This window comes from Hylobates moloch, unplaced genomic scaffold, assembly GCF_009828535.3.
Source record: "Hylobates moloch isolate HMO894 unplaced genomic scaffold, HMol_V3 SCAFFOLD_23, whole genome shotgun sequence".
Taxonomy (NCBI): domain Eukaryota; kingdom Metazoa; phylum Chordata; class Mammalia; order Primates; family Hylobatidae; genus Hylobates; species Hylobates moloch.
The window spans coordinates 18,873,347-18,900,346 of NW_026652298.1; the positions used below are offsets into that span (position 1 = coordinate 18,873,347).

The window sequence follows — 27,000 nt, forward strand, 5'->3', positions numbered from 1 at the left end:
ATCACCTGTGATGTAGTTCATTATATTTTACATTTTACCGAGTAAATGTAAATGTACTAGTCCTTCTACTGAGGACTAGAAGCTGATTCCCATAGCACGTTTCAGTTGAGTTGGATTTTGTTTTCCTGGGCCTGCTTCTTCACAAACGGACTGGACTAAGAATACCCTTGACCAGCCCGTAAGAACTTGGCAATCGTCTCAGTAATCTGAGATAGCAGGGTTTGGCGTCCATAGCAACCATGGCGACAGGACGCGTTCGAGCAAGAACCAAAAAGCGAGAACAGGTACAAGGCCAAACCTTCTACATTCACAGATACCTACCAAATCCCGAACATGCAACACCAAATTAGAACGCTGACCAGTCCCTGGTAATGTAGAAAATACCCAAGTTAAAACGGTAACAGAGTGACACAGCAGCCCTAGAAGATGCCCCACTTCAGGCACCGACAGGCGTCACGTGACGGGTGGGGAACGCCAACCGCCTGGGCCTAGCGCAGCTTCCTCCGCCCACCACGGAAGTGGGGCGGGGATACTAAAGCGACGGAGCCCAGTGGACGGAAGTGGCTGTTGGAGGCTTTAAGGTAGCTTTAAATTCGTGCTGTCCTGGGAGCTCGCCCCTTTCGGCTGCAATCGGGCTTTACGGCGCCGGATGGCTCTGGACGTGAAGTCTCGGGCAAAGCGTTATGAGAAGCTGGACTTCCTTGGGGAGGGACAGGTGAGGCTCTCTGGAGGGACAGGGAGGGCCCCGAGCTGACAGCCCCGCGCCGCCTCCACCTTTGCCGGTTTTCCCGTGGAGGCCAGAGGTCTGGCTTGGCTGCTCGTTCTCGTTGGGGGAAACCGCCCAGACGCACTTGCTGCCCCTTTACATCTTGGGGGTGAATCCCTGAGCGGCCTTTCCTTGCTGAAGAGTAGCTTGGAGCTGGACGGAGACTGACCCGCCACGTTTCCAGCCGCCGCGAGTCTGCTCAGGAACTCTGGGCTCTTTGCTTCGCGAAATGTAAAAATGCAAAAAGGCAAACACAAAAACTCCCATAAACTTATGTTATTCCTATTCTTCTTTCTAGTTTGCCACGGTTTACAAGGCCAGAGATAAGAATACCAACCAGATTGTCGCCATTAAGAAAGTGAGTTACCTTTTTATGTTGTTTTTCTTCAAGTCTCCTTGAAGATGTCTGTATTATTAATTGACTGATAGCCATTTTATTAGTGTTGACCATACTCTGATAATGAGTTAATCATGTCATTTTCAGAGACAAAATAATTAATTAGTGCTTTGTGTTCCCAAACGGAACTCTAGGGTTGAACCCGTTTTAATTTCTATTGAAATGAAGAAGAAGCTGTATGTTATTTTCACTGCATAAACTCGTATGTTGTGGGCAAGTACTGCCCATCTTTTCGGTCCTCAGAACTATTTGATACCATGATCTTTCTAGGTCACTGTTTATGCCTCACCTGCATCCACTCAGTGTGTCGTATCTGTATTTTCTGTGTACGGATTTACCATGAAAGACTTTCATGATCATTAACAACATTGATGTGAAGTCTAAAATGAGTTCAGTAGCTTCTTATATTCATTCAAAAGACTTGGGTCGGATTCAGTAGCTTCTTATATTCATTCAAAAGACTTGCGTCGGGCCGACAGCGGTGGCTCACGCCTGTAATCCCAGCACTTTGGGAGGCCGAGGTGGGCGGATTACTTGAGGTCGAGATCGAGACCATCCTGGCCAACATGGTGAAACCCTGTCTCTACTAAAAATACAAAAATTAGCTGGGTGTGGCGGCACGTGTCTGTAATCCCAGCTACTCAGGAGGCTGAGGCAGGAGAATCACTTGAACCTGGGAGGTGGAGGTTGCAATGAGGCAAGATGGCGCCACTGTGCTCCAGCCTGGTGACAGAGGGAGACTCCATCTTAAAAAAAAAAACAAAAAAAAAAACCAAAAAAAAACAAAAAAAAAACTTGGGTCATAATTACATAACTCACGTTCACCTACATTGTTTCTTTTAACCTTTAAAACAATCTGTAAAGTGGTTAAAAGTAACCCTATTTTACACTTCAGGTACCTGAGGCTGAGCAATCAGGTGATTTGTCAAGATCACACAGTTAGTAATTGCCGAAGCTGGGATTTAAATCCAGGTGTCCTGATGTTGCTTTTGTTACCGTTGCTACTTTGAATCTGCTTCTCCTCCTTCAAAAACCCTAACTCCTTGGAAGTTATCCATATTTAACATTAATTCCCCCCTTTTTTGGTCATCTTCCAGCCTCCAGGCACTCTCTTGCATTCATTTAAAACCTGGCTGACTCCTTCTTCTCAATTATTCCTGCCATAATTTTTTTATTTTTTATTTTTATTTTATTTATTTATTTTTTGAGACGGAGTTTTGCTCTTGTCGCCCAGGCTGGAGTGCAATTGTGCGATCTCGGCTCACTGGAACCTCTGCCTCCCAGGTTCAAGCGCTTCTCCTGTCTCAGCCTCTCCAGTAGCTGGGACTACAGGAACCTGCCACCATGCCCAGCTAATTTTTGTATTTTTAGTAGAGACAGGGTTTTGCCATGTCAGCCAGACTGGTCTCGAACTCCTGACCTCAGTTGGTCCACCCACTTCAGCCTCCCACAATGCTGGGATTACAGGTGTGAGCCACTGTGCCTGGCCTTTTTTTTTTCTTTTCTTTTTTCTTTTTTAACTTTTTTACTTTTGTTATGTCCTTGTTTTCTGGTTTATGTTTTATGATCCACCACTACAGCCATTCCCTTTAAAACCCTTAACTCTCCTGAATCTTTCATCATCTTTCTTTCTTTTGTGGTGGCAGGGTGGGAGGAGGTCTCACTCTGTCGCCCAGGTGGAAGTGTTGGAGTGCAGTGGCACAGCCATAGCTCACTGCAGCCACGAACTGCTGGACTAAAGTAATCCTTCCACCCCAGCCTCCAAGGTAGCTGGGACTATAGACACATGCCACCAAGCTTGGCTTAGTCATCTTTTTAATTCTCTCTCTGGTTCACTATATAATAGCCACACTGACTTTTCTGTCCCTGTACAAATTAAATTTATTCCGGTCCCAGAATCACAGGATCATTGCATTTGGTCTGGCTTCTTGGTTGGTATATTTTCCCTCTAGAACATGGCATGGCTGATTCCTTATCATCCAGGTTTCACTCAAATGTCTCCTCCATAGAGGCCTTCTTTGTTCATTCCAGCTAAAACAGGTATGCCTCCCTCCTTCCCTATGCTTTGCTGTATTTCTGTCATCGATGTGGCATTTGTCAAAATTTGAAATCCTCCTATCTATGAGTTTATTGTCTGTTTAATTCCATTCACACTGTACCTAGGGCCATGGCTAGTACATTTGTAGACACTGTTAAAAATGTATTGGCCTTTCGGCTGGGCACGGTGGCTCATGTTTGTAATACCAGCACTTTGGGAGCTCGGGGCGGGCAGATCACCTGAGGTCAGGAGTTCAAGACCAGCCTGGTCAACATGGTAAAACCCCTGTCTCTACTAAAATGCAAAAATTAGCCAGGCATGGTGCCCCTGCTAGTCTCCTGGCCTCAAGTGATTGTCCTGCCTAGGCTTCCCTAATTGTTGGAATTACATGTGTGAGTCACTATGCCTGGCTTATTTCTTGAGGTGTTTTTTCTCCTCCAGTTTTAGACGTTGTGTATACTTTCTACTATGAACATTGAGGATTTGGTGTTGTAGACCTTATTCCAACACTCATAATTTCTACTCCCATTCATTTGCTAGCATGTGTTTAATTTTATGAAAAGGGAAGGAATGATTAAATAAGTTACTCTGTACTCATTCACCTGTTGTGTCTTGGACTTTAGAAATACTGATTTATCTCATCCTTTTAAAAAGATTATGTGGAATTTGTTTCCCAATTTATTTAACCAATCCCCTATTGATGGCCTTTTGGATTATATCTCCTTTTTCAGTGTGTGTCTCAAATCTGTGTATCTCAAAACAATACATAGTATTGCATACTTTTTTTTCCTTTTTCTTTTTTTTTTTTTTTTTTGTGAGACAGCAACTTGCTGTGTGTTTCCCTGGCTGGAGTGTAGTGGCACAATCACAGCTCAGTGAAGCCTTGACCTCCTGGTCTCAAGCATTCCATCTGCCTCAGCCTCCCAACTAGCTAGGAGTACAGGTGCATGCCACCATGCCCCACTAAATTTGTTCCTTTTTTGTGGAGACAGGGTCTCACTATGTTGACTAGGCTGGTCTTCAACTCCTGGGCTCAAGTGATCCTTCCACCTTAGCCTCCCAAAGTGCTGAGGTTACAGGTGTGAGCCACTGTACTCAGCCAGTATTGCATACTTTAAGCTATATATGTATATTTGGTATATTCTTTTTTTTTTTTTGAGACGGAGTCTCGCTCTGTCACCCAGGCTGGAGTGCAGTGTTGCGATCTCCGCTCGCTGCAAGCTCCGCCTCCCGGGCTCACGTCATTCTCCTGCCTCAGCCTCCGGAGTAGCTGGGACTACAGGCGCCCGCCACCACGCCCGGAGAATTTTTTGTATTTTTAGTAGAGACGGAGTTTCACCGTGTTAGCCAGGATGGTCTTGATCTCCTGACCTTGTGATCCACCCGCCTCGGCCTTCCAAAGTGCCGGGATTACAGGCGTGCGCCACCGCGCCCGGCCGGGTATATTCTTCTGCAACTTCTTTTTTTTCTTTTTTTTTTTTCTTTTTGAGACAGGGTCCCACTCTGTCACACAGGCTGGAGTGCAGTGGCGTGATCTCGGCTCACTGCAACCTCCACCTCCCCAGGCTCAAGCAGTTCTCCTGCCACAGCCTCTCAACTGCTGACCTCAGCTGTTCCGCCCACCTCGGCCTCCCAAAGTGCTGGGATTACAGGCTTGAGCCACCACACCCAGACTGCAACTTGTTATTCTGAGTCAACATATTTCCGAAATCCTCTATATCATATGATACATGTAGATCCAGTCGATTCACTCTCATTGATTATTAGATTCCATTATATGACTACACTGAAATTTTCTATCCACACTCTCATTGATAAACATTTAGGTTGCTTTTTAATGTTTTCCTCTAATACATTCCTTCTCTGGATAGTCATCTGTGAGTCATCTTGTATGCAGGTTTAAGTTTCTCTAGAGAATGTATCTATAATTGAAACAAATTATGAATTGTTGCTTCAGAGTATCACAACCATCAGCTTTACCAGATATGGTCAAATTGCTCTCCAGAATGATTGGACCAGTTTACTGTCCCACCACATTCTCAACATCATTTGCATTGTCAGACTTTAAAACGTTTGTCAATTACGTAGATTGAAAATGGTATGTACTTATTGTTTCAATTAACAGTTCTCTGATTACTGGTAAAGTTCATCATCTTACACTTACTGGCTTCTCAGATTTTCTCCTGTTTTCTGTTGGATTACTTACATTTTTTTGTCCTATTGATTTACTGGACTTATTCATACTTTTTGTTTTTTTTTTTTTTAATAGAGACAAGGTTTCACTTTGTTGTCCAGTCTGGTGTCAAACTCCTGGCCTTAAGCAATCCTTCAGCATCAGCCTCCCAAAGAACTGAGATTACAGGTGTGAGCCACAGCAACCAGCCAGAATTCTTTTATATTCTGGATATTGATCCTTTGTCAGAAATATACATTGCATATATCATCTCCCAGTCTTTGGCATGGCTTTTAGTTTATTTATGGTATCTTTGAGGTACTGAAAGTTAAATTTTTTTTTTTTTTTTTTTTTTTGAGACAGAGTCTCGCTCTGTCGCCCAGGCTGGAGTGCAGTGGCGCAATCTCGGCTCACTGCAAGCTCCGCCTCCCGGGTTCACGCCATTCTCCTACCTCAGCCTCTCCGAGTAGCTGGGACTACAGGCGCCCGCCACCACGCCCGGCTAATTTTTTTGTATTTTTAGTAGAGACGGGGTTTCACCGTGGTCTCGATCTCCTGACCTCGTGATCCGCCCGCCTCGGCCTCCCAAAGTGCTGGGATTACAAGCGTGAGCCACTGCACCCGGCCAAAAGTTAAATTTTAATATGATTGAATTTGTTAATTTTTTTGAAACCTTTAAAGGCTTCCTTTTTATGTGCTTTCCTGTTTCTGGATTACAAAGAATTCTCCTGTATTTTCTTCTAAAATTTTTAAAATATTGATTTTAATACTTAGATCTTTATTCCATCAACAAGTTTTTTCTTTGTTGTATGATATGAGGATCCAGTATTTTTTTTTTTTTTTCAATAGAGACAGGGTCTTTCTTTTTTTTTTTTTTTTGAGATGGAATCTTGCTCTGTCACCCAGGCTGGAGTGCAGTGGCTCAGTCTCAGCTCACTGCAAGCTCCGCCTCCCGGGTTCACGCCATTCTCCTGCCTCAGCCTCCTGAGTAGCTGGGACTACAGGTGCCTGCCACCACACAGGGTCTTTCTATGTTGGCCAGGCTGGTCTTGAACAGGAGTTCAAGCCATCCTCCTGCCTCAGTCTCCCAGAGTGCTTGGATTACAGGCATGAGCCACTGTGCCTGGCTAAGATTGAGTATTTTTTCTCCAGTTGTCCCAGTACTATTAATAGTCTGTCCTTTTCCCGATGAGTTGTAATGCCATATTCCCCATACCCTTGCAATACCAAGTTCCAGTATTGGAACTTGGGTCCAATTTCTGGGCACACTATTCTGTTCCAGTGGTGGGTTTTTTTTTTTTTCCCATCGCTGCTGAAATACTACAGTGACTTTAATAAGTCTTAAAATCTGTCAGCTCCCATACACCTTGTTTTTCTTCTTCAAAATCGTTTTGACTACTCTATGAGACAGTTGGGAAATCTGAATCAGGAAAATTTGAATAGGAACTAGATATTAGATGCTACTGTGGCATTATTGTTAATTTTGTTAGGTGTCAAAATGGCATGGTTATGTAAGAATGTCTATTTTAGAGATGCTTACTTAAGTATGTTGGAGTGAAATGACATGAAGTCTGGGGTTTTAAAATATTTTAGCCAACAGAAAGGAGAGGTTGGATGAATGAAGTAAGTGTGGCAAAATATTGATCACTGTTGAATCTGGGTGATGGAGTAGAGGGCTTTATGAAATTACTCTATTTTTTATTATGTGTGGAAAACGTAAGAATTTTAAAATCAACTGTTCTTAGCTCCTTCCTTTTTTTTTTTTTTTTTTTTTTGAGACGGAGTCTCCCTCTGTCGCCAGGCTGGAGTGCAATGGCGCAATCTCGGCTCACTGCAACCTCTGCCTCCCAGGTTCAAGCAGTTCTGCTGCCTCAGCCTCCTGAGTAGCTGGGATTACAGACACGTGCCACCACACCCAGCTAATTTTTTGTATTTTTAGTAGAGACGGGGTTTCCATGTTGGCCAGGATGGTCTCTATCTCCTGACCTCAAGTGATCTGCTTGCCTCGGCCTCCCAAAGTGCTGGGATTACAGGTGTGAGCCACCGCGCCTGGCCTCTTTTTTATTTTTGAATGTTACTCTTTGTGTATATGCACCACATTTTCTTTATTCATTCATTTGTTGACGGACACATAGATTGCCTCCAAATCTTGGCTATTGTGAATAGTGCTACAATAAACATGGGAGTTCAGATATCTCTTGGACATACTGATTCCGTTGGTATATATACATAGCAATGGAATTGCTAGATCATATGATAGCTCTATTTTTAGTTTTTTGAGGAACCTCCAAACTGTCCTCCATAGTGGTTGTACTAATTTACATTCCCACCAACAGTGTACCTAGGGTTCCCTTTTCTCCACATCTCTCACCAGGATTCATCCTTATCTTTTGGATAAAAGCCATTTAAACTTAGGTGAGATGCTCTCTCACTGTAGGTGTTTTTTTTTTTGAGATGGAGTCTTGCTCTGTCACCCAGGCTGGAGTGCAGTGGCGCAATCTCGGTTTACTGCAACCTCCGCCTCCCGGGTTCAAGCAATTCTCCTGCCTCAGCCTCCTGAGTAGCTGGGATTACAGGTGCGCACTGCACCACCACACCTGGCTAATTTTTGTATTTTTAGTAGAGACGTAGTTTCACCATGTTGGCCAGGCTGGTCTCGAACTCCTGACCACGTGATCCGCCCGCCTCAGCCTCCCAAAGTGCTGGGATTACAGACATGAGCCACCGGGCCCGGCCCTCATTGTAGTTTTCATTTGCATTTTTCTGATGCTCAGTGATGTTGAGCACCTTTTCTTATGCTGTCTGCCATTTGTATGTCTTCTTTTGAGAAATATCTACTCATCTTTTGCCCATTTTCAAATTGGATTATTAGATTTTTTTCATATAGAGTTTGAGCTTCTTATATATTCTGGATATTAATCTCTTATCACATGGATAGTTTGCAAATATTTTCTCTCATTCTGTGGGTTTTCTCTTCACTGTGTTGTTTTCTTTGCTCTGCAGAAGCATCTTGATGTGATCCCATTTGTCCATTTTTGCATTGGTTGCCTGTGCTTGTGGGGTATTACTCAAGAACTCTGCCCAGTCCAATGTCCTGAAGAGGTTTTCCACTGTTTTCTTTAGTACTTTCATAGTATGAAGTCTTCAATTTAAGTCTTTAATCCATTTTGATTTGATTTTTGTATATGATGAGAGATATGGGTCTAGTTTCATTCTTCTGCATGTGGATATCCAGTTTTCCCAGCACCACTTATTTATTTTGTTTGCAGCAAAGAAAGAGTTTAATTGTCACAGGGCCAACCAAGTGAGGAAGACAGTAGATAATTCTCAAATCTGCCTCCCTGAGAATTCGGAGGCTAGGGTTTTTCAAGGATACTTTGGTAGGCAGTGGGCTAGGGAATGGGGAATGCTGATTGGTTGGGTCTTGGATAAAATTGTAGGGAGTTGAAACTGTCTTCTTGCCCTGAGTCAGTTCCTGAGTAGGGGTCACAGAACCGGTTGAGTCAGTTTCTTCTTATGGGCTCCTGGTCCAAGTGGCACCAATTGGTCCATCAAAATGCAAGGTCTGAAAGATACCCAACCACCAGTTTTACATTTTACGATAGTGATGTTATCTATAGGAGCAATTGTGCAGGTTGCAAAATTCTTGTTACTTTTGGCTACATAACTCCTAAACAATAATTCTAACCTCGTGTAATTTTACAAAGATGCTTTTAGTCTCTGAGCAAGGAGTGGGTTAATTTTGGGAAAGGACTGTTAATCATCTTTGTTCTAAAGTTAAACTCTAAACTGGATTTCTGCCATAGTTAGCATTGCCAACACTCGGGAATGAGCAAAGAGCTTGTGAGATTAAAAGCAAAGATAGGGCCAGGCGCAGTGGCTCATGTCTGTAATCCCAGCACTTTGGGAGGCGGAGGCAGGCGGATCACCTGAGGTTGGGAGTTTGAGACCAGCCTGACCAACATGGAGAAACCCCATCTCTACTAAAAATAAAAAATTAGCCGGGCGTGGTGGTGCATGCCTGTAATTCCAGCTACCCGGGAGGCTGAGGCAGGAGAATTGCTTGAACCCAGGAGGTGGAGGTTGTGGTAAGCTGAGATTGCACCTTTGCACTCCAGCCTGGGCAACAAGAGCAAAAACTCTGTCTCCAAAAAAAAAAAAAAAAAGCAAAGATGGAGTCAGCTATATCAGGTTTTGCTCACTGTTGTAATTTTTGCAAAGGTGGTTTCAAAAATATGCCTTTTGGCATGTTGATTATTGTGAGCTGGTTATCCTGAGAAACTGCAGATACAGGAGTAGTTCTGAAAAGTTGCCCTTTTTTAAGGGAAGTGTACGTTTGTAAAGGAGTATCTGTTTGACAGGGTGTCTCCCTCTCTGCACCAGGAAGAGAAGAAAGACTAGAAAGACTAAATCTCTAGAGACTATCAATGCAGAAGGCATCAACTTAAATCTGTACAGCAAACCTAACCTCTGCTTAAGGCACAGCACCATTTATTGAAGAAACTGTCTCTTCCTCATTGTATGTTATTGGCACCATTGTTGAAAATGAGTTTGCTGTAGATGTATGGATTTTTTTCTGGGTTCTCTATTCTGTTCCATTGGTCTGTGTGTCTGTTTTTATGCCAATATCATGCCGTTTTGGTTATTATAGCTTTGTTGTATGAAGTCGGGTAATGTGATTCCTCCCTTTTGTTCTTTTTTCTTAGGATAGCTTTGGCTATTCTGGGTCTTTGTGGTTCCACACAAGTTTTAGGATTATTTTTCCTATTTCCATGACGAATGTCATTGGTATATTGATAGAGATTACATTGAATCTATAGATTGCTTTAGGTTGTATGGACATTTTAACAATATTGATTCTTCCAATCCATGAATATGAATTATCTTTCCATTTTTTTGGTGTGTTGTCTTCAATTTCTTTCACCAATGATAGTTTTTTTGTGTTTGTTTTTGTTTTTTTTTTGTTTTTTTTTTTTTGAGACGGAGTCTCGCACTGTTGCCTGGGCTGTGGAGTGCAATAGTGCGATCTCAGCTCACTGCAACCTGTGCCTCCTGGGTTCGTGCCATTCTCCTGCCTCAGCCTCCTGAGTAGCTGGGATTACAGGCGCATACCACCACAGCCGGCTAATTTTTTGTATTTTTAGTAGAGACGGAGTTTCACTATGTTGGCCAGACTAGTCTCGAACTCCTGACCTCATGATCTGCCCTCCTCGGCCTCCCAAAATGCTGGGATTACAGGTGTGAGCCACCGCACCCATTCAATAGTTTTTATTTTAGAGATCTTTCACTTAATTTGGTTAATTCCTAGATATTTAATTTTATTTGTAGCTATTGTGAACGGGATTACTTTCTTGATTTCTTTTTCAGATTGTTCACTGTGGGCATATAGCAGGGCTACTGATTTTTGTATGTTGATTTTTGTATCCTGCAACTTTTGTGAATTATCAGTTCTAGTCGTTTTTTGGTAGAGTCTTTAGATTTTCCCAAATATAAGATCATATCGTCTACAAACAAGAAGAATTTGACTTCTTTGCTTGCTCTAGCTAGGACTTCCAGTACTGTATTGAATAACAGTGGTGAAAGTGGGTATCCTTGGTGTATTCAAGCTCTTAAAGGAAATCAGTTTTTCCCCATTCAGTATACTGGCCGTGGGTCTGTAATATATGGCTTTTATTATGTTGAGGTATGTTCCTTCTATACCCAGTTTTTTAAGAGTTTTTATCATGACGGGATGTTGGATTTTATCAAATGCTTTTTCAGCATCGATTGAAATGATTATATAGTTTCTGTCCTTCATTTGTTGATATGATGTATCACGTTGATTGATTATAGCATATGTTGAACCATCCTTGCATCCCCAGGATAAATTCCACTTGGTCATGATGATCTTTTTATGTATTGTTGAATTCACTTTGCTAGTATTTTTTCGAGGATTTTTACATCAATGTACATCGAGGATATTGGCCTGTAGTTTTCTTATTTTGGTGTGTCTTTGTCTGATTTTGGTATCAGGGTAATACTGGCCCCATAGAATGAGTTTGGAAGTATTTACTTCTCTGTTTTTTGGAATAGTTTGAGTAGTATTGGTATTAGCCCCCTCCTCTCCCACCTCCTCCATCCTTTTCCCCTCCCTTCCCCTCCCTTACCCTACCCTCTTATTTATTTATTTATTTTTCTTGCTCTATTGCCCACCCAGGCCTGGAGTGCAGTGGCGTCATTTCAGCTCATTGCAACCTCCACCCCCTGGGTTCAAGTGATTCTCCTGCCTCAGCCTCCCAAGTAGCTGGGATTACAGGCATGCACCACCACCCCTGGCTACTTTTTATATTTTTAGTAGAGATGGGGTTTCACCATATTGCCCAGGCTGGTCTCAAACTCCTGACCTCAAGTGATCTGCCTGCCTCGGCCTCCCAAAGTGCTGGGATAGCCACTGTGCCCAGCCTAGCCCTTCTTCAAATGTTTGGTAAAATTCAGCATTGAAGCCATCAGGTCTTGGGCTTTTTGCTGGGAGATTTTTTACTGTGGCGTCAATCTCATTACTTGTTACTGGCCTGTTTAGTTTTCAATTTTTTCCATGGTTCAATCTTGGTAGTTTGTATGTGTCTAGGAATGTATCTATTTCTTCTAGGTTTTCCAGTTTCTTGGCGTATAGTTACTCATAGTAGCCACTAATGATCCTTTGGATTTCTGCGGTATTGGTGCTAATGTCCCCTTTTTTCACATCTGTTTTTATTTATTTGCATCTTCTCCCTTTTCTTTTAGTCTAAAGGTTGGGTAAGTTTTTTAGTGGTCAGGGTTTTTATTGGGACTGGTCATGTAGGCATTTTCTGCCTGGCATGTACCAAAAATCCAGACTTAATCATGGCGGAAGGTGAAAGGGAAACAAGTCACCTCTTATGGTGGCAGGAGAGATTTTTTTTTCTAGAGCAGGAATGGAAGTTTGTTTGTTTGTTTATTTTTTGAGATGGAGTCTCGCTCTGTCGCCAGGCTGGAGTGCAGTGGTGCGATCTCGGCTTACTGCAATCTCCACCTCCCAGGTTCAAGTGATTCTCCTGCCTCAGCCTCCTGAGTATCTGGGATTACAAGCGCCTGCCACCACGCCCGGCTAACTTTTGTATTTTTAGTAGAGATGGGGTTTCACCATGTTGGCCAGGATGGTCTCGATCTTCTGACCTCGTGATCTGCCCACCTCGGCCTTCCAAAGTGCTGGAATTACAGGTGTGAGCCACCGCACCCGGCCAGAAGTTTATTAAAAAGCTTTAGAGTAGGAAAGAAACAAAAGTGCACTTGGGAGAGATCCAAGTGGGCAACTTGAAGAACATGTGTCCAATTTTGATGGTCTTTTCAACACACCAACTTGTTATTTTGTTGATCTTTTGTATTTTTGTGTCTCAATTTCATTTATTTCTGCTCTGATTTTTATTATTTTCTTCTAACTTTGGGATTGGTTTGCTCCTGCTTTTCTAGTTCTTTAAGATGCATCGTTTATTTGAAGGTTTTGGGTTGTTTTTTTTTTTTTTCATGTAGGCAGTTATAGCTATAAACTTCCCTCTGAGTACTGCTTTCCCTGTATCCCAAGGTTTTTGATATGTTGTGTTTCCATTATCATTTCTTTGAAGAAATTTTTCAGTTTTCTTCTTCATCTGTCCATTGACCCACTGGTCATTCAGGACTGTATTGCTTAATTTTCGTGTATTACATAGTTTCCAAAATTCCTCTTGTTATTGATTTCTGATTTTATCCTATTGTGGTCAGAAAAGATACTTGATATGATTTCAATTTTTTGGAATGTTTTAAGACTTGTTTTGTGGCCTAACATATGGTCTGTCCTTGAGAATCATTCATTTGCTGAGGAGAAGAATGTTTAATCTGCAGCCATTGGATGACATTTTCTATAAATATCTATTAGGTCCATGTGGTCTGTAGTGTGGATTAAGTCCAATGTGTCTTTGTTGATTTTCTGCATGGATCTGTCCAATGGTGAAAGTGGGGTGTTGAAGCCTCCAGCTATTATTGTATGGGGTCTGCCTATCTCTTTAGTGCTAAAAAATATTTTATATATCTGAGTACTCCCTTGTTGGGTGCATATATAGTTTCAATTTTTATATCCTCTTACTGAATTGATGCCTTTATCATTATATAGTGACTTTGTCTCATTTTACAGTTTTTGCTTGAAATCTGTTTTATTTAATATAACTACTCTTGTTCTTTTTTGGTTTCCATTGGCAGTGAATATCTTTTTTCCATCTCTTTATTTTTAGTCTGTGTGTCTTTATAGTTAAAGTGTGCTTCTGGTAGGCAACAGATCATTGGGGCTTCTTTTTTTATCCATTCAGTCACTCTGTGTCTTATGATTGAAGCTTTTAGCCCATTTATATTCAGTGATATTATTGATAAGTAAGAACTTTTATTCCTGCCATTTTCTTACCTGTTTTCTGGTTGTTTTGTGGTCTTTTCTTCCTTCTTTCTTTCCTGTCTTCCTTGTAGTAAAGGTGATTTTCTCTGGTGGTATGTTTTAATTTCTTGATTTTTATTTTTAGTGTATCTATTGTATGTTTTTAGATTCGAGGTTACATGAGGCTTGCAAATAATATTTTAAACTGATGACAACACTGATTACATAAACCAATAAGCGAAAAGAAAACTAATAAAACTCTACGTTTTAACTTTGTCTCCCCACTTTGTTGTACTATGTCTTGAAAAATTGTTATTGTTTGGCCGGGCGCGGTGGCTCAAGCCTGTAATCCCAGCACTTTGGGAGGCCGAGGCGGGTGGATCACGAAGTCAGGAGATCGAGACCATCCTGGCTAACACGGTGAAACCCCGTCTCTACTAAAAAATACAAAAAAATTAGCCGGGCGTGTTGGTGGGCGCCTGTGGTCCCAGCTACTCGGGAGGCTGAGGCAGGAGAATGGCGTGAATCCAGGAGGTGGAGGTTGCGGTGAGCCGAGATCGCGCCACCGCACTCCAGCCTGGGGGACAGAGAAAGACTCCGTCTCAAAAAAAAAAAAAAAAAATTGTTATTGTTTTTGATTGGTTCATTTTTTATCTTTCTGCTGGATATGAGTAGTTTACATACCACAATTACAGTGTTATAATATTATGTGTTTTTCTGTGTACTTACTATTACGAGTGAGTTTTGTATCTTCAGATGGTTTCTTCTTGCTCATTAACGTCTTTTCTTTCTGATTGAAGAACTACCTTTAGCATTTCTTGTAGGACAGGCCTGGTGTTTATGAAATCTCTCAGCTTTTGTTTGTCTGGGAAAGTCTTTATTTCTCCTTCCTGTTTGAAGGATATTTTTGCTATATTAGGTTAAAAGTTATTTTCCTTCAGCACTTTAAATATATCATGCCAGTCTCTCCTGTCCTGTAAAGTTTCTACTAAAAAGTCTGCTGCCAGACATATTGGGGGCTCCATTATATGTTATTTGTTTCTTTTTTCTTCTTGCTGCTTTTAAGATCCTTTCTTTTTCTTTTTTTGAGACTGAGTTTCATTGTTGTTTCCCAGGCTGGAGTGTGGAGTGCAATGGCATGACCTTGGCTCACCGCAACCTCCTCCTCCCAGGTTCAAGCGATTCTCCTGCCTCAGCCTTCCCAAGTAGCTGGGATTACAGTCATGTGCCACCTCGCCCAGCTAATTTTGTATTTTTAGTAGAGGCGGAGTTTCTCCATGTTGGTCAGGCTGGTCTCGAATTCCCGACCTCAGGTGACCCACCCTCCTCGGCCTCCCAAAGTGCTGGAATTACAGGTGTGAGCCACCGTGCCTGGCCTAGGATCCTTTCTTATTCCTTGACTTTGAGAGTTTGATTATTAAATGTGTTGAGGTAGTCTTCTTTGAGTTAAACCTGGTTGGTATTCTATAACCTTCTTTTTTTTTTTTTTTTTTTTTGGAGATGGAGTCTTGTTTTTCTTGCCCAGGCTGGAGTGCAGTGGCACAGTCTTGGCTCACTGCAACCTCTGCCTCCTGGGTTCAAGTGATTCTCCTGCCTTAGCCTCCTGAGTAGCTGGGATTACCGGCGTGAGCCAGTGTTCCATAACTTTCTTGTACTTGAATATTGGTACCTATTTCTGCGTTTGGGAAGTTTCCTGTTATCCCTTTGAATTAACTTTCTTCTTTGCCTCTCTCTCTCTACCTCCTTTTTAAGGCCAAAAGTGCTTAGATTTGCCCTTTCGAGCCTGTCTTCTAGATCTTGTAGGCATGTCTCATTTCTTTTTTATTTTTTTCTTTTGTCTCCTCTGTTTTCAAATAGCCTGTCTTCAAGCTCATTAATTCTGCCTTCTGCTTTATCAATTCTGCTATTAAAAGGCTGATGCGGCTGGACACAGTGGCTCATGCCTGTAATCCCAGCACTTTGAGAGGCTGAGGTGGGTGGATCACTTTAGCTCAGGAGTTTGAGACCAGCCTGGGCGACATGGTGAAACCCCATCTCTACAGAATATAGAAAAATTAGCTTGACATGTTGGTTTGTGCCTGTGGTCCCAGCTTCTTGGGGGGTATGAATGGAGAGGATGGCTTTAGCCTGGGAGGCGGAGGTTGCAGTGAGCCGAGATTGCACCACTGCACTCCAGCTTGGGTGACAGAGTGACAGAGCAAGACTCTGTTTCAAAAAAAGGAAAAAAAAAAAGGGTTGGGCATGGTGGCTGACACCAGTAATCCCAGCACTTTGGGAGGCCACGGCGGGTGGATCATTTAGGTCAGGAGTTGGAGACCAGCCTGACCAACATGGTGAAGCCCCGTCTCTACTAAAAATACAAAATTAGCTGCGCATGGTGGTGCATGCCTGTAATTCCAGCTACCTGGGAGGCTGAGGCAGAAGAATTGCTTGAACCCAGGAGGCAGAGGTTGCAGTGAGCTGAGATTGTGCCATTGCACTCCAGCCTGGGCAACAAGAGCAAAACTCCGTCTCCAAAAAACAAAGACTGATGCATTCTTGAGTATGTCAGTTGCATCTTTCCACTCCACAATTTCTGCTTAATTCTTTTTAATTCTTTTGAGTATTTGTTGAATTTACCTGATAGGATTCTGAATTTCTTCTCTGTGTTATCTTGAATTTGAGTTTTCTGAAAACAGCTATTTCGAATTCTCTGACTAAAAGGTCACATATCTTTCTCTGCAGGATTGACCCCTAGTGCCTAATTTAGTTCATTTGGTGAGGGTATGTTTTCCTGGATGGCCTTAATGCTTGTGAGTGTTCACTGCCATCTGTACATTGAAGAGTCAGGTATTTATTATAGTCTTCACAGTCTGGACTTGTTTGTACCATTCTTATTGGAAGGTATTCCAAGTATTCAAAGGGAATAGAGTGTTGCGATCTATGTCTTTGGTCACTGTAACCGTATGTGCATTAGGGGGTACCCCGAACCCAGTAATGCTGTAGTTCTAGACTCATAGAGGTACCATCTTGGTGGTCTTGGATAGGGTCCAGAATTCTCTGTATTACCAGACTCTGTATTACCATTCCGTCTTCCCCTTTCCTCAGGCGGAGGAGTTGCTCCTATGTCCACCAGCACCACAGGCCCATGGGGAGGGGAGTATTGCCAGGGTACCACCAGTGTTCACTTAAGGCCCAGGGCTCCTCAGTCAGCTTATGCTGGATGCTGCCAGGCCTGGGACTCACCTTCAGGGTAGTGGGTTCACCTCTGTTCCAGGGGTAGGTCCAGAAATGCCATCCAAGAGCCAAGGCCTGGATTCAGTGACCCTAGTAGCCCACCTGGTGCTTTTCCCCAGGGCAACCAGGCTGGCCCCTAAGCTGCAAGACAGAATCCCCTTTACTCTTCCCTCTCATTTGCTCAAACAGGAGTCTCTCCTGGTAGCCACTATATCCGTGAATGTGCTGTGTCATACCTGAAGCCAGTATGTCTCAGAGTTTCACCTGAGGCCCATGGTGAGGCCCTGGTTACCACTGCTGATTATTCAGGGCCCAGGGGCTCTATAGTGAGCAAATCATGAATCCTAAATGTCCTACTTTAAGAAATTCTGTGGGGTTTTTTTGTTTGTTTGTTAGAAGTAGGATTTCCTGTTCTGTTGCCCAGGCTGGAGTGCAGTGGTGCAATCATAGCTCACTGCAGCCTCGAACTCCTGGGCTCAAGCATTCCTCCCACTTCAGCCTCGCAAGTGGATGGAACTACAGGCACATGCAACCGTGCCCCGGTAACTTTTTTGTTTTGTTTTGTTTTGTTTTTTGAGACGGAGTCTTGCTCTGTCACCCAGGCTGGAATGCAGTGGCACAATCTCGGCTTACTGCAAGCTCCGCCTCCTGGGTTCAAGCGATTCTTCTGCCTCAGCCTCCCAAGTAGCTGGGACTACAGGCGTGTGCCACCACGCCTGGCTAATTTCTGTATTTTTTTAAATGGAGACGAGGTTTCACCATATTGGCCAGGCTGGTCTCGAACTCCTGACCTCGTGATCTGCCTGCCTTGCCTCCCAAAGTGCTGGGATTACAGGCATGAGCTGCCACACCCAACCAATGCCCCGGTAACTTTTTACATTTTTTGTAGAGATGGGGTCTTGCTATGTTGCCCAGACTGATCTTTAACTCCCGTACTCAAGCGATCCTCCTACCCAGGCCTCCCAAAATGCTGGGATTACAGGCATGAGCCACCTGTGTTTTTGTTTGTTTGTTTGTTTGAGAAAGTCTCTCTCTGTTGCCTAGGCTGGAGTACAGCAGTGTGATCATGGCTCACTGTAGCCTGGGCTCAAGCAATCCTCCTGCTTCAGTCTCCTGAGTACTTGGGACTGTAGGTGCGTGCCACCACTCCTGGCTAATTTTTAAAAATGTTTAGTAGACACAAGGTCTTGCTATGTTGCCCAGGCTGGTCTTAAACTCCTGGGATCAAGTGATCCTCCCACCTTGGCCTGTCAAAGTGTTGGAATTTACAAGTGTGAGCCACCATGCCCCGCCAGTGTTTTCTTGATTACTGACAGTTTTTTAAAAAACAGTGAGAGAATGTTCTTTACCCAGGTAATTTATTTTGTGTAAGACTAAACCTGCTAATGTAATTTGTTATGTTTATTCAGAGTAACAACATTTTAACCATCACAATTTGGAATTTTGCTTTTTGAAAAATGTGTCTAAGAGCATATTATTGGGCTTATTACCAACTATACAGCATGTTATTTTCTGTATCTTTCCTCCCAAGTGGGCTAATTTGAAGTTACGTATTTATTTTTAATCAGGATACCCTTAGTTATTTGGTCCATGTTGAACCTTGAAAAGATAAAATAGATTTTTCTTAATTTTATTATTTGAATGTGTAGTTCAGAAACTTAAGGGACAAGGGTAGGTATTTGATTCTCTCTTATATTGTTTATCTTTCTGATCATGATTCCTACTCTCTTTTTGCCTAGTAGGTACATATCGGTTGCTAATTGTTTTTTTTCTGTGGCGAAGTATTTGAAGTGTTTACATATTATTCATTGATTCTAAATAATTTAACACATTTTTAATATATTTGGGTTTTTTTCTCTTTCTACCAGATCAAACTTGGACATAGATCAGAAGCTAAAGATGGTAAGTATTTCATGTAATCTGACAGACAGGAAAAGTTTTCTCCTTTTTTTTTTTTTTTTTTTTTTTAAAAAAAAAAAAGACAGGGTCTTGCTCTGTCACCCAGGCTGGAGTACAGAGACACAATCGTAGCTCACTGCAGCCTCAAACTTCTGTACTCAAGCAGTTCTCCCACCTCAGCCTCCTGAGTAGCTAGGGCTGTAAACATGTGCCACCACTTGTGGTTAATGTTTTATTTTTTGTAGAGACCAGGTCTGGCTGTGTTGCTCAGGCTTCTCTCAAACTCCTGGCCTCAAGCTGTCCTCCCACCTCGGCTTCCCAAAGTGCTGTGGGATTACAGGCTTGAGCCACCATGTTTTCATTCTCACTGAAGAAACGAGCAAAGTATGAATTAATAAGAGTTAGTAATGGTTCTGGATAGAGTTACTGCAGGGTCCCCGAAGAGAAAAGATAGACTCAGCATAGAGAAGGAGTATTTGGTGACTTTTACCAACTGGATGTTCAGAGAAACATTCCAAATCACCCACATAAATGGAAGGCAGCAAGCTTAATTAGTCTTTCTGTCTTCATTACTGTTTTAGGTGTTACAAGCCATTGTTTTTTCTGTTTCTGAGTTTCTAATTACTTTGAAACTTCAGGATACATTTTCATGAAAGTACATAAAGCTTACTATGGAATAGATACACGAGGAAAAGATTTCATTAAACTTTCTTCCAAAGTCTTATTAGGAGTCATCTTAAAATAGCTCTTATAAAAGAGATCCATTGTCTGTGTAAGTGCCAATACTATATCTTATTTTTATTTTATTTTTTTTGAGACAGAGTCATGCTCGGTTTCCCAGGCCAGAGTGCAGTATCGCGATCTCAGCTCACTGCAACCTCCACCTCCCGGGTTTAAGCGATTCTCCTGCCTCAGCTTCCTGAGTAGCTAGGATTACAGGTGCACACCATCATGCCCAGCCAATTTTTTGTATTTTTAGTAGAGACGGGGTTTTGCCATGTTGGCCAGGCTGGTCTCGATCTACTGGCCTCAAGTGATCTGCCCACCTAGGCCTCCCAAAGTGCTGGGATTACGAGCCACCACGCCCGGCCTGTATCTAATTTTTAATTTTGAAATCTGTCATTTGTATTGGAAAATATAATATCACTAGTTTGCTTTTAGCACAAACAATATGCCACTAATATTTGTAGGGCAAGAGTAGGGAAGCTTATCACCTATATGCTGCATACTTATATATGTTGTTAGTCTAGTAGTGGTCTTCAGATCCTGATATAGATAAAGTGAAATTTTTTTCACCATTTGCCATAGTCTTTGTTAAGCTATTTGAAAAGTAAAGCAATATAGGCCTGGTGTGATGGCTCACGCCTGTAATCCCAGCACTTTGGGAGGGTGAGGTGGGTAGATCGCCTGAGCTCAGGAGTTCGAGACCAGCCTGGCCAATATGGCAAAACCCCGTCTCTAACAAAAATACAAAAGATTAGCCAGGCGTGGAGGTGCACACCTGTGGTCCCAGCTACTCGGCAGGCTGAGGTGGGAAAATTACTTGAGTCTGGGAGGTGGAGGCTGCAGTGAGCCGAGATCATGCCACTGCACTCCAACCTGGCTGACAGGGTGAAACCCCATCTCAAAAAAAAAAAATAAAAATAAAGCAATGTAAAAGAACAACAGATTTGCCATAAAAATTGTCAAAGTAGCCCTTATTTTTGTGTGTAATGTTCATTATTTTCTGAGATTACTAACCTTTCTTTAAAAATATGTGTTTGTGGCTGGGTGCGGTGGCTCACGCCTGTAATCCCAGCACTTTAGGAGGCTAAGGCGGGTGCATCACGAAGTCAGGAGTTCGAGACCAGCCTGACCAACATGGTGAAACCCCGTCTTTACTAAAAATACAAAAATTAGCCAGGCGTGGTGGCACATGCCTGTAATCCCTGCTACTCTGGAGGCTGAGGCAGGAGAATTGCTTGAACCCGGGAAGCAGAGGTTGCAGTGAGCCGAGATCATGCCACTGCACTCTAGCCTGGACGACAGAGTGAGACTCCGTCTCAAAAAAAAAAAAAAAAAAAAAAAAAAAAAAAAAAAAAAAAAAAGTGTTTGTAAGGTTTGAGATTTCAGAATTATTCACATTTTGCTTTGCCTTTTTATATAGGTATAAATAGAACCGCCTTAAGAGAGATAAAATTATTACAGGAGCTAAGTCATCCAAATATAATTGGTGTGAGTATGATCAAAACTGTTACTGGAATTTGGGACTGTGCCTTTTCTTAACATAATGGATGTTGATTAAAGGCTCAGCACGATGACTTGTTCTAGATGAGCCTTGCAGAAGCTTAAAGGAAATACATTTCTTATCCCAGTTGTTTTGGTAGGCATTGTCTTTAAAACTATACCACTGATTAAATAAATGAAATATTGACATGTAGGCTAATTTTGTCGGAAATAATTTTGAAGTCTAGGGAGCTCTAGCATATAGTGGTTGAGCGTGTCAATCTGAATTCAAAACCTTTCTTTCTGCCTGTGTGAGACCTTGAGTGTGTTCACTCACAACTCCCCAGAGTCCCTGCCTCATAGGGTAGTTGTGAGACTAGCCAACTGAATAGATGTAAAGTATCTGGAATAGTGCCTACCATAGAAAATGTATTCATTCATTCAATGATAGCTGCTGTTATTTAGAGGATTTCTTAAGAATCACGTTTGGGACTTTTCTTTTGAATTGGAGACTGGAATGAGGTTTTCATTTGTCAATTTCTTAATTCTAACTCCAAATATTTGGGGAAAGAGGTTGGGTATTTTTTTTAAGTAAAATTTAATATTTTTGTGCTTCAAAATACTAATTCCTTTAGTACTGTCTAAAAAAGGACAAATGTCAAATTTAATCAAATGATTTAAGCTTTATAGGGAATTACCAAGAGTTTAAATGCTTTTTAAATTTTTAAAAATTGCCTCAGTTGCTATGATACTGTCAGGTATTAAATAGTGAATCACATTTTAATTTTTTAACTTTGCAGCTCCTTGATGCTTTTGGACATAAATCTAATATTAGCCTTGTCTTTGATTTTATGGAAACTGATCTAGAGGTAAGATTAAGATTCCTGGAGAAATTCCTTTGTCCCAGTTTATCGAACAAGAACCTAAATATTTGTTTTCTACCTAAGAAGATACTGGTAGTAAAAGAAAAAAAGCTTAATTTTGTTGAAATTTGGATGTACTCTGAGTCAAAAGGATCTCTTGAGTTATTTTCTTCTAATCATTTACTAATATTCCCAGTGTTACAATACAAAGATTTGGATTTCATTGGCATTTCTGCCTTTTCAGTTCCCATAGCTAGTTGACGTCATTTTTGGAGAAATGAGCATTAGACCTATAAGATTTTTTTTTTGTTTTTGTTTTTTTTTTTTTTTTTTGATGGAGTCTCACTCTGTTCACCCAGCCTGGAGTACAATGGCGTGATCTCGGCTCTCTGCAGCCTTCACCTCTTGGGTTCCAGTGATTCTCTCACTTCAGCCTCCCAAGTAGCTGGGATTACAGGTGCCACCACGCCCGGCTAACTTTTATATTTTAAGTAGAGACGGGGTGTCACCATGTTGGCCAGGCTGGTCTTGAACTCCTGACCTCAAGTGATCTGCCCACCTCAGCCTCCCAAAGTGCTAGGATTACAGTTGTGAGTCACCATGCCCAGCGACCTATAAGAATTTAAAGTTTATTTCTGGCCAGTGCAGTGACTCACGCCTGTAATCTCAGCATTTTGAGAGGCCAAGGCAAGAGGATTGCTTAAGCCCAGGAGTTCAAGACCAGCCTGGACCACATAGTGAGATCCTGTCTCTACTTTAAAAATTATATTAAAAAATAAACTTATTTCCATATAATCAGAGTAATGTAATTCTTTTGAAAGCCAAGTTTTCTTTGTTTTTGTTTTTGTTTTGTTTTTTTGAGACAGAGTCTTGCTTTGTTACCCAGGCTGGAGTACAGTGGCGTGATCTCAACTCACTGCAACCTCTGCCTCCCAGGTTCAAGTGATTCTCGTGCCTCAGCCTCCCAAGTAGCTGGGATTACAGGTGCCCATCACCATGCCCAGCTAATTTTTTTTGTATTTTTAATAGAGACGGGATTTCACTATGTTGGACGGGCTGGTTTCAAACTCTTGACCTCTGGCGATCCACCTGCCTCAGCCTTCCAAAGTGCTGGGATTATAAGCGTGAGCCACCATGCCCAGCCTCTTTTTTCTTTTTTTTTTTTTTTTTTGAGACGGAGTCTCACTCTGTCGCCCAGGCCAGAGTGCAGTGGCGCAATCTCGGCTCACTGCAAGCTCCGCCTCCCGGGTTCACGCCATTCTCCTGCCTCAGTCTCTCCGAGTAGCTGGGACTGCAGGCACCCGCCACTACGCCCGGCTAATTTTTTGTATTTTTAGTAGAGACGGGGTTTCACCGTGTTCTCCATCTCCTGACCTCGTGATCCACCCGCCTCGGCCTCCCAAAGTGCTGGGATTACAAGCGTGAGCCACTGCGCCCGGCGTCGGCCTCTTTCTTTTAGATAAATACTAGCAGTGGTATTGCTAGATCACAAGATTATTGATTAGTGGTATCGATCACAATATTAGTGATGCTATTATAGATCACAATACTAATGGTATTGATGCTGGAAGGACCTATCACAATAGGCTATGGACTCACCACTAGGCTATGGATTGCACCACTGCACTCCATCCTAGGTGACAGAGTGAGACTCCCATCTCGAAAAAAGAAAAAAAGAAACAAAAACATATGCCAGAATTCAGTTGGTACACAGATGTTTGGTTTATTAATAATTTTCAAAACTGGAACAATTCAAACATCCCTCATTCTAACTGTACAAACAAACTGAAATACTACTCAGGAATAGAAACACGCTATTGATAAATGCAACAACATAGATGAATCTGAAATGCATTATACTAAGTGAAAGAAGCCAGGCTAAAAAGACTATGTATTGAATCATTTCATTTGTATGATATTCTGGAAAAGGCAAAACCAGATCAGCAGTTATGGGGGCTTTGGGGTAAAGGAAAGGAGTAAGTACAGAGGGGCCTCGGAATTTTGGGAGGTTATGGAACTATGCTTTGATTATAGTGGTGGTTACATGACTGGATGCATTTGTCAAAACTCATGGAACTATACACTAAAAAGGGTATGCTTTACCTTAAATCCGATTTTAAAAAAAGAAAAGGGGAACTTTTAGTTCCTAACTGATAAATCTAGAATAAACTGACATTAGGCACAGCTCATAAATAATGCCATCAAAACTCAGTCTTACACTTTAAATCAGCTCCGTTTTCTTTTTTTTTTTTTTTTGGAGACAGAGTCTTGCTCTGTCACCCGGGCTGGAGTGCAGTGGCTGGATCTCTGCTCGCTGCAAGCTCTGCCTCCCGGATTCACACCATTCTCCTGCCTCAGCCTCCCAAGTAGCTGGGACTACAGGTGCCCGCCACCACGCCCGCCTAATTTTTTGTATTTTTAGTAGAGACGGGGTTTCACCGTGTTAGCCAGGATGGTCTCGATCTCCTCACCTCATGATCCGCCCACCTCGGCCTCTCAGAGTGCTGGGATTACAGGTGTGAGCCTGGCCAAATCAGCTCCGTTTTCTTCTCTGTTGTATTCTTCATGTGTACAGTTCTCAATATGGTGTTCCAGATGCTTCTAGGTATATGTTTGTAGAGTTTAATAATACCTGAGGAACGAAAGTGCTTTCTTTTCTTTGATTCTAGCACAAGTACTTGCCCTGGTTGATTGACTTGTCTTGTATCCCTGAACCAGTCACTTGGCCAGGAGACTGCAGTGTGATAATGGGGATGCCTGGGTCATGTGCCTACCTCTGGAGGCCTTAGGTTGGCTCAGTCGTACCTTAACCATTTGGACTAAGCTGAGAAGAGACGGCTTCCCAAAGGAACACTTAACTGCTATTGTCAGAAGACGCAAGCAAAAACAACAGGTGTTTGCTACTTCCATGCAAAAGCAGTAGAGGACAAAGCACTGCTTTCTTTTCAAACCAGAAATGCTCTGCCTACCCATCTAACTCTGGAGATTCTGACAGTTCTTCCTGAGGAAACTTAGATAACCTCTCTTGAGAGTCTCCTGTATTGATACTTACATTTTAAGTCTGTAAATTGTTTTATGTGGTAGAGTTTATTTGAAATAATAAAGGGTACCTGTATATTGTATACTTGCTTTACAGGTTATAATAAAGGATAATAGTCTTGTGCTGACACCATCACACATCAAAGCCTACATGTTGATGACTCTTCAAGGATTAGAATATTTACATCAACATTGGATCCTACATAGGGTAAGGTTTTTAATATTGCTTCTTTATACTAGTCAAGTTTGATATAGCCAATTTGGTACATAATGGTCTGAATATGTAAATTATTTAACAATTAATTTATAGCTGACCGTTTTATCCCATCTTTTTCCTATATATTGTTCCCTTCACTTGTTGCAGCAGTTGGTGCTGTGAGGACTCCATATTACTTTGTGAAATTTAGAACTGGAAGAGATCCAGTCCCTTATTTTATTTATTTATTTATTTTTTTGAGATAGTCTTGCTCTGTCGCCCAGGCTGGAGTGCAGTGGCGTGATCTCTCACTCACTGCAAGCTCCGTCTCCTGGTTTCATGCCATTCTCCTGCCTCAGCCTCCCGAGTAGCTGGGACCACAGGTGCCCGCCACCACACCTGGCTAATTTTTTTTTTTTTTTAGTAGAGACAGGTTTTCACCGTGTTAGCCAGAATGGTCTCGATCTCCTGGCCTCATGATCCGCCCATCTTGGCCTCCCAAAGTGCTGGGATTACAGGCATGAGCCATTGCGCCCAGCCCCTAAGTGACCTGACCATGGTTATATTTTTTTTCAAGGTTGGCTGCTGATAATGGACAGAGTATTAAAACATAGGTTTTGACCCAGGCATGGTGGCTCACTTTTGTGTTCCCAGCACTTTGGGAGGCTGAGGCAAGCAGATATCTCGAGCCCAGGAGTTCTAGACCAGCCTGGGCAATATAGCGAAAACTCGTCTCTACAAAAAATACAGAAATTAGCTGGGTGTGGTGGTGCATACCTGTAGTCCCAGCTGCTCAGGAGGCTGAGGTCAGGGGATCACCTGAGCCCAGGAGGCAGGGGTTGCAGTGAGCTGAGACCTCACCACTGCACTCTAGCCTGGGTGACAGGGTGAAACCGTGTCTCAAAAAAAAAAAAAAAAAAAAAAGAACATAGGTCTTTTGGCTTTAACTTCAGTATTCTTTGTGCCATAATGTTGTTGTGGGGAAAAAATATAGTTATAGTGATGGTCTTGGATTAACTCATACAATGCCAAAATACTAGAAAAGTAATGTTTCTTGTAGCTCTAAAATTCAAGGTACAAAATACAGTTTATGAAATAGTGGGAACATTCAGCTTTTAGAACAACGCTGATAATTTAGCTAGGTAGATGCTAGCTACCTAGCTATTTAGATAAGTAGCTAAGAATATATAATTTATAACTAGTAATTCTCATATCATAAGTTTGGAATCCCTCTTAGGTTATTGCTGATGTCTTTTTAGCATAGATTTTGAAGAATGCCATCCTCATTCTTATATTATACATTAACAAATGTGTATCATGAAAGTTCATATTTATTATTAAATTAATAGGAACCATTTATTGAATGTCTACTATGAGCCAGTTATTACACTAGACTATAGAAAATATCAGATTTAATCCTCACAGAAACTCTATGAAGTATGTAAATTATGGCTTAGTGAAATTAAGTGCCTTACCAAGGTTATATATTATAACCAATTCAATTTTGCTTTGATGGGATTTTATATCAGTGGAAAAAAAAAATGATTGTTTAGATTTCAGGTGTTACCTTGTTTTTGCTAAGTTTAAAGTTATGCCAACTAAATGTAGCACTACAGTGTTCTCCCCTACCCTGCTTATTTGTTTGTTTAAAACTTCCATCATATAGGATCTGAAACCAAACAACTTGTTGCTAGATGAAAATGGAGTTCTAAAACTGGCAGATTTTGGCCTGGCCAAATCTTTTGGAAGCCCCAATAGAGCTTATACACATCAGGTTGTAACCAGGTAAGAATCCCTTAAAGCTACATGTACA

General features: G+C 41.9%; 1 protein-coding gene across 3 annotated transcripts in view; it reads left to right on the top strand.

Moving 5' to 3' along the window:
* Positions 1 to 437: 437 nt before the first annotated feature.
* The window catches only part of CDK7 (cyclin dependent kinase 7), a 44,258-nt gene continuing 17,695 nt past the window's right edge, over positions 438 to 27,000 (top strand). Inside the window, exons 1-8 of one of the 3 annotated variants that reach the window (XM_058434178.1) lie at positions 438 to 581; positions 1,065 to 1,124; positions 18,030 to 18,118; positions 18,854 to 18,887; positions 21,031 to 21,098; positions 21,890 to 21,958; positions 25,089 to 25,199; positions 26,854 to 26,972. In XM_058434178.1, the coding sequence (XP_058290161.1) occupies positions 21,941 to 21,958; positions 25,089 to 25,199; positions 26,854 to 26,972 (248 nt within the window). In that variant the 5' untranslated portion in view covers positions 438 to 581; positions 1,065 to 1,124; positions 18,030 to 18,118; ... (1 more) ...; positions 21,031 to 21,098; positions 21,890 to 21,940. Of the gene's footprint in view, positions 716 to 1,064; positions 1,125 to 18,029; positions 18,119 to 18,853; positions 18,888 to 21,030; positions 21,099 to 21,889; positions 21,959 to 25,088; positions 25,200 to 26,853; positions 26,973 to 27,000 lie in introns of all 3 variants that reach the window. The other 2 variants (XM_032145018.3, XM_032145020.3) reach the window with 2 other exon arrangements.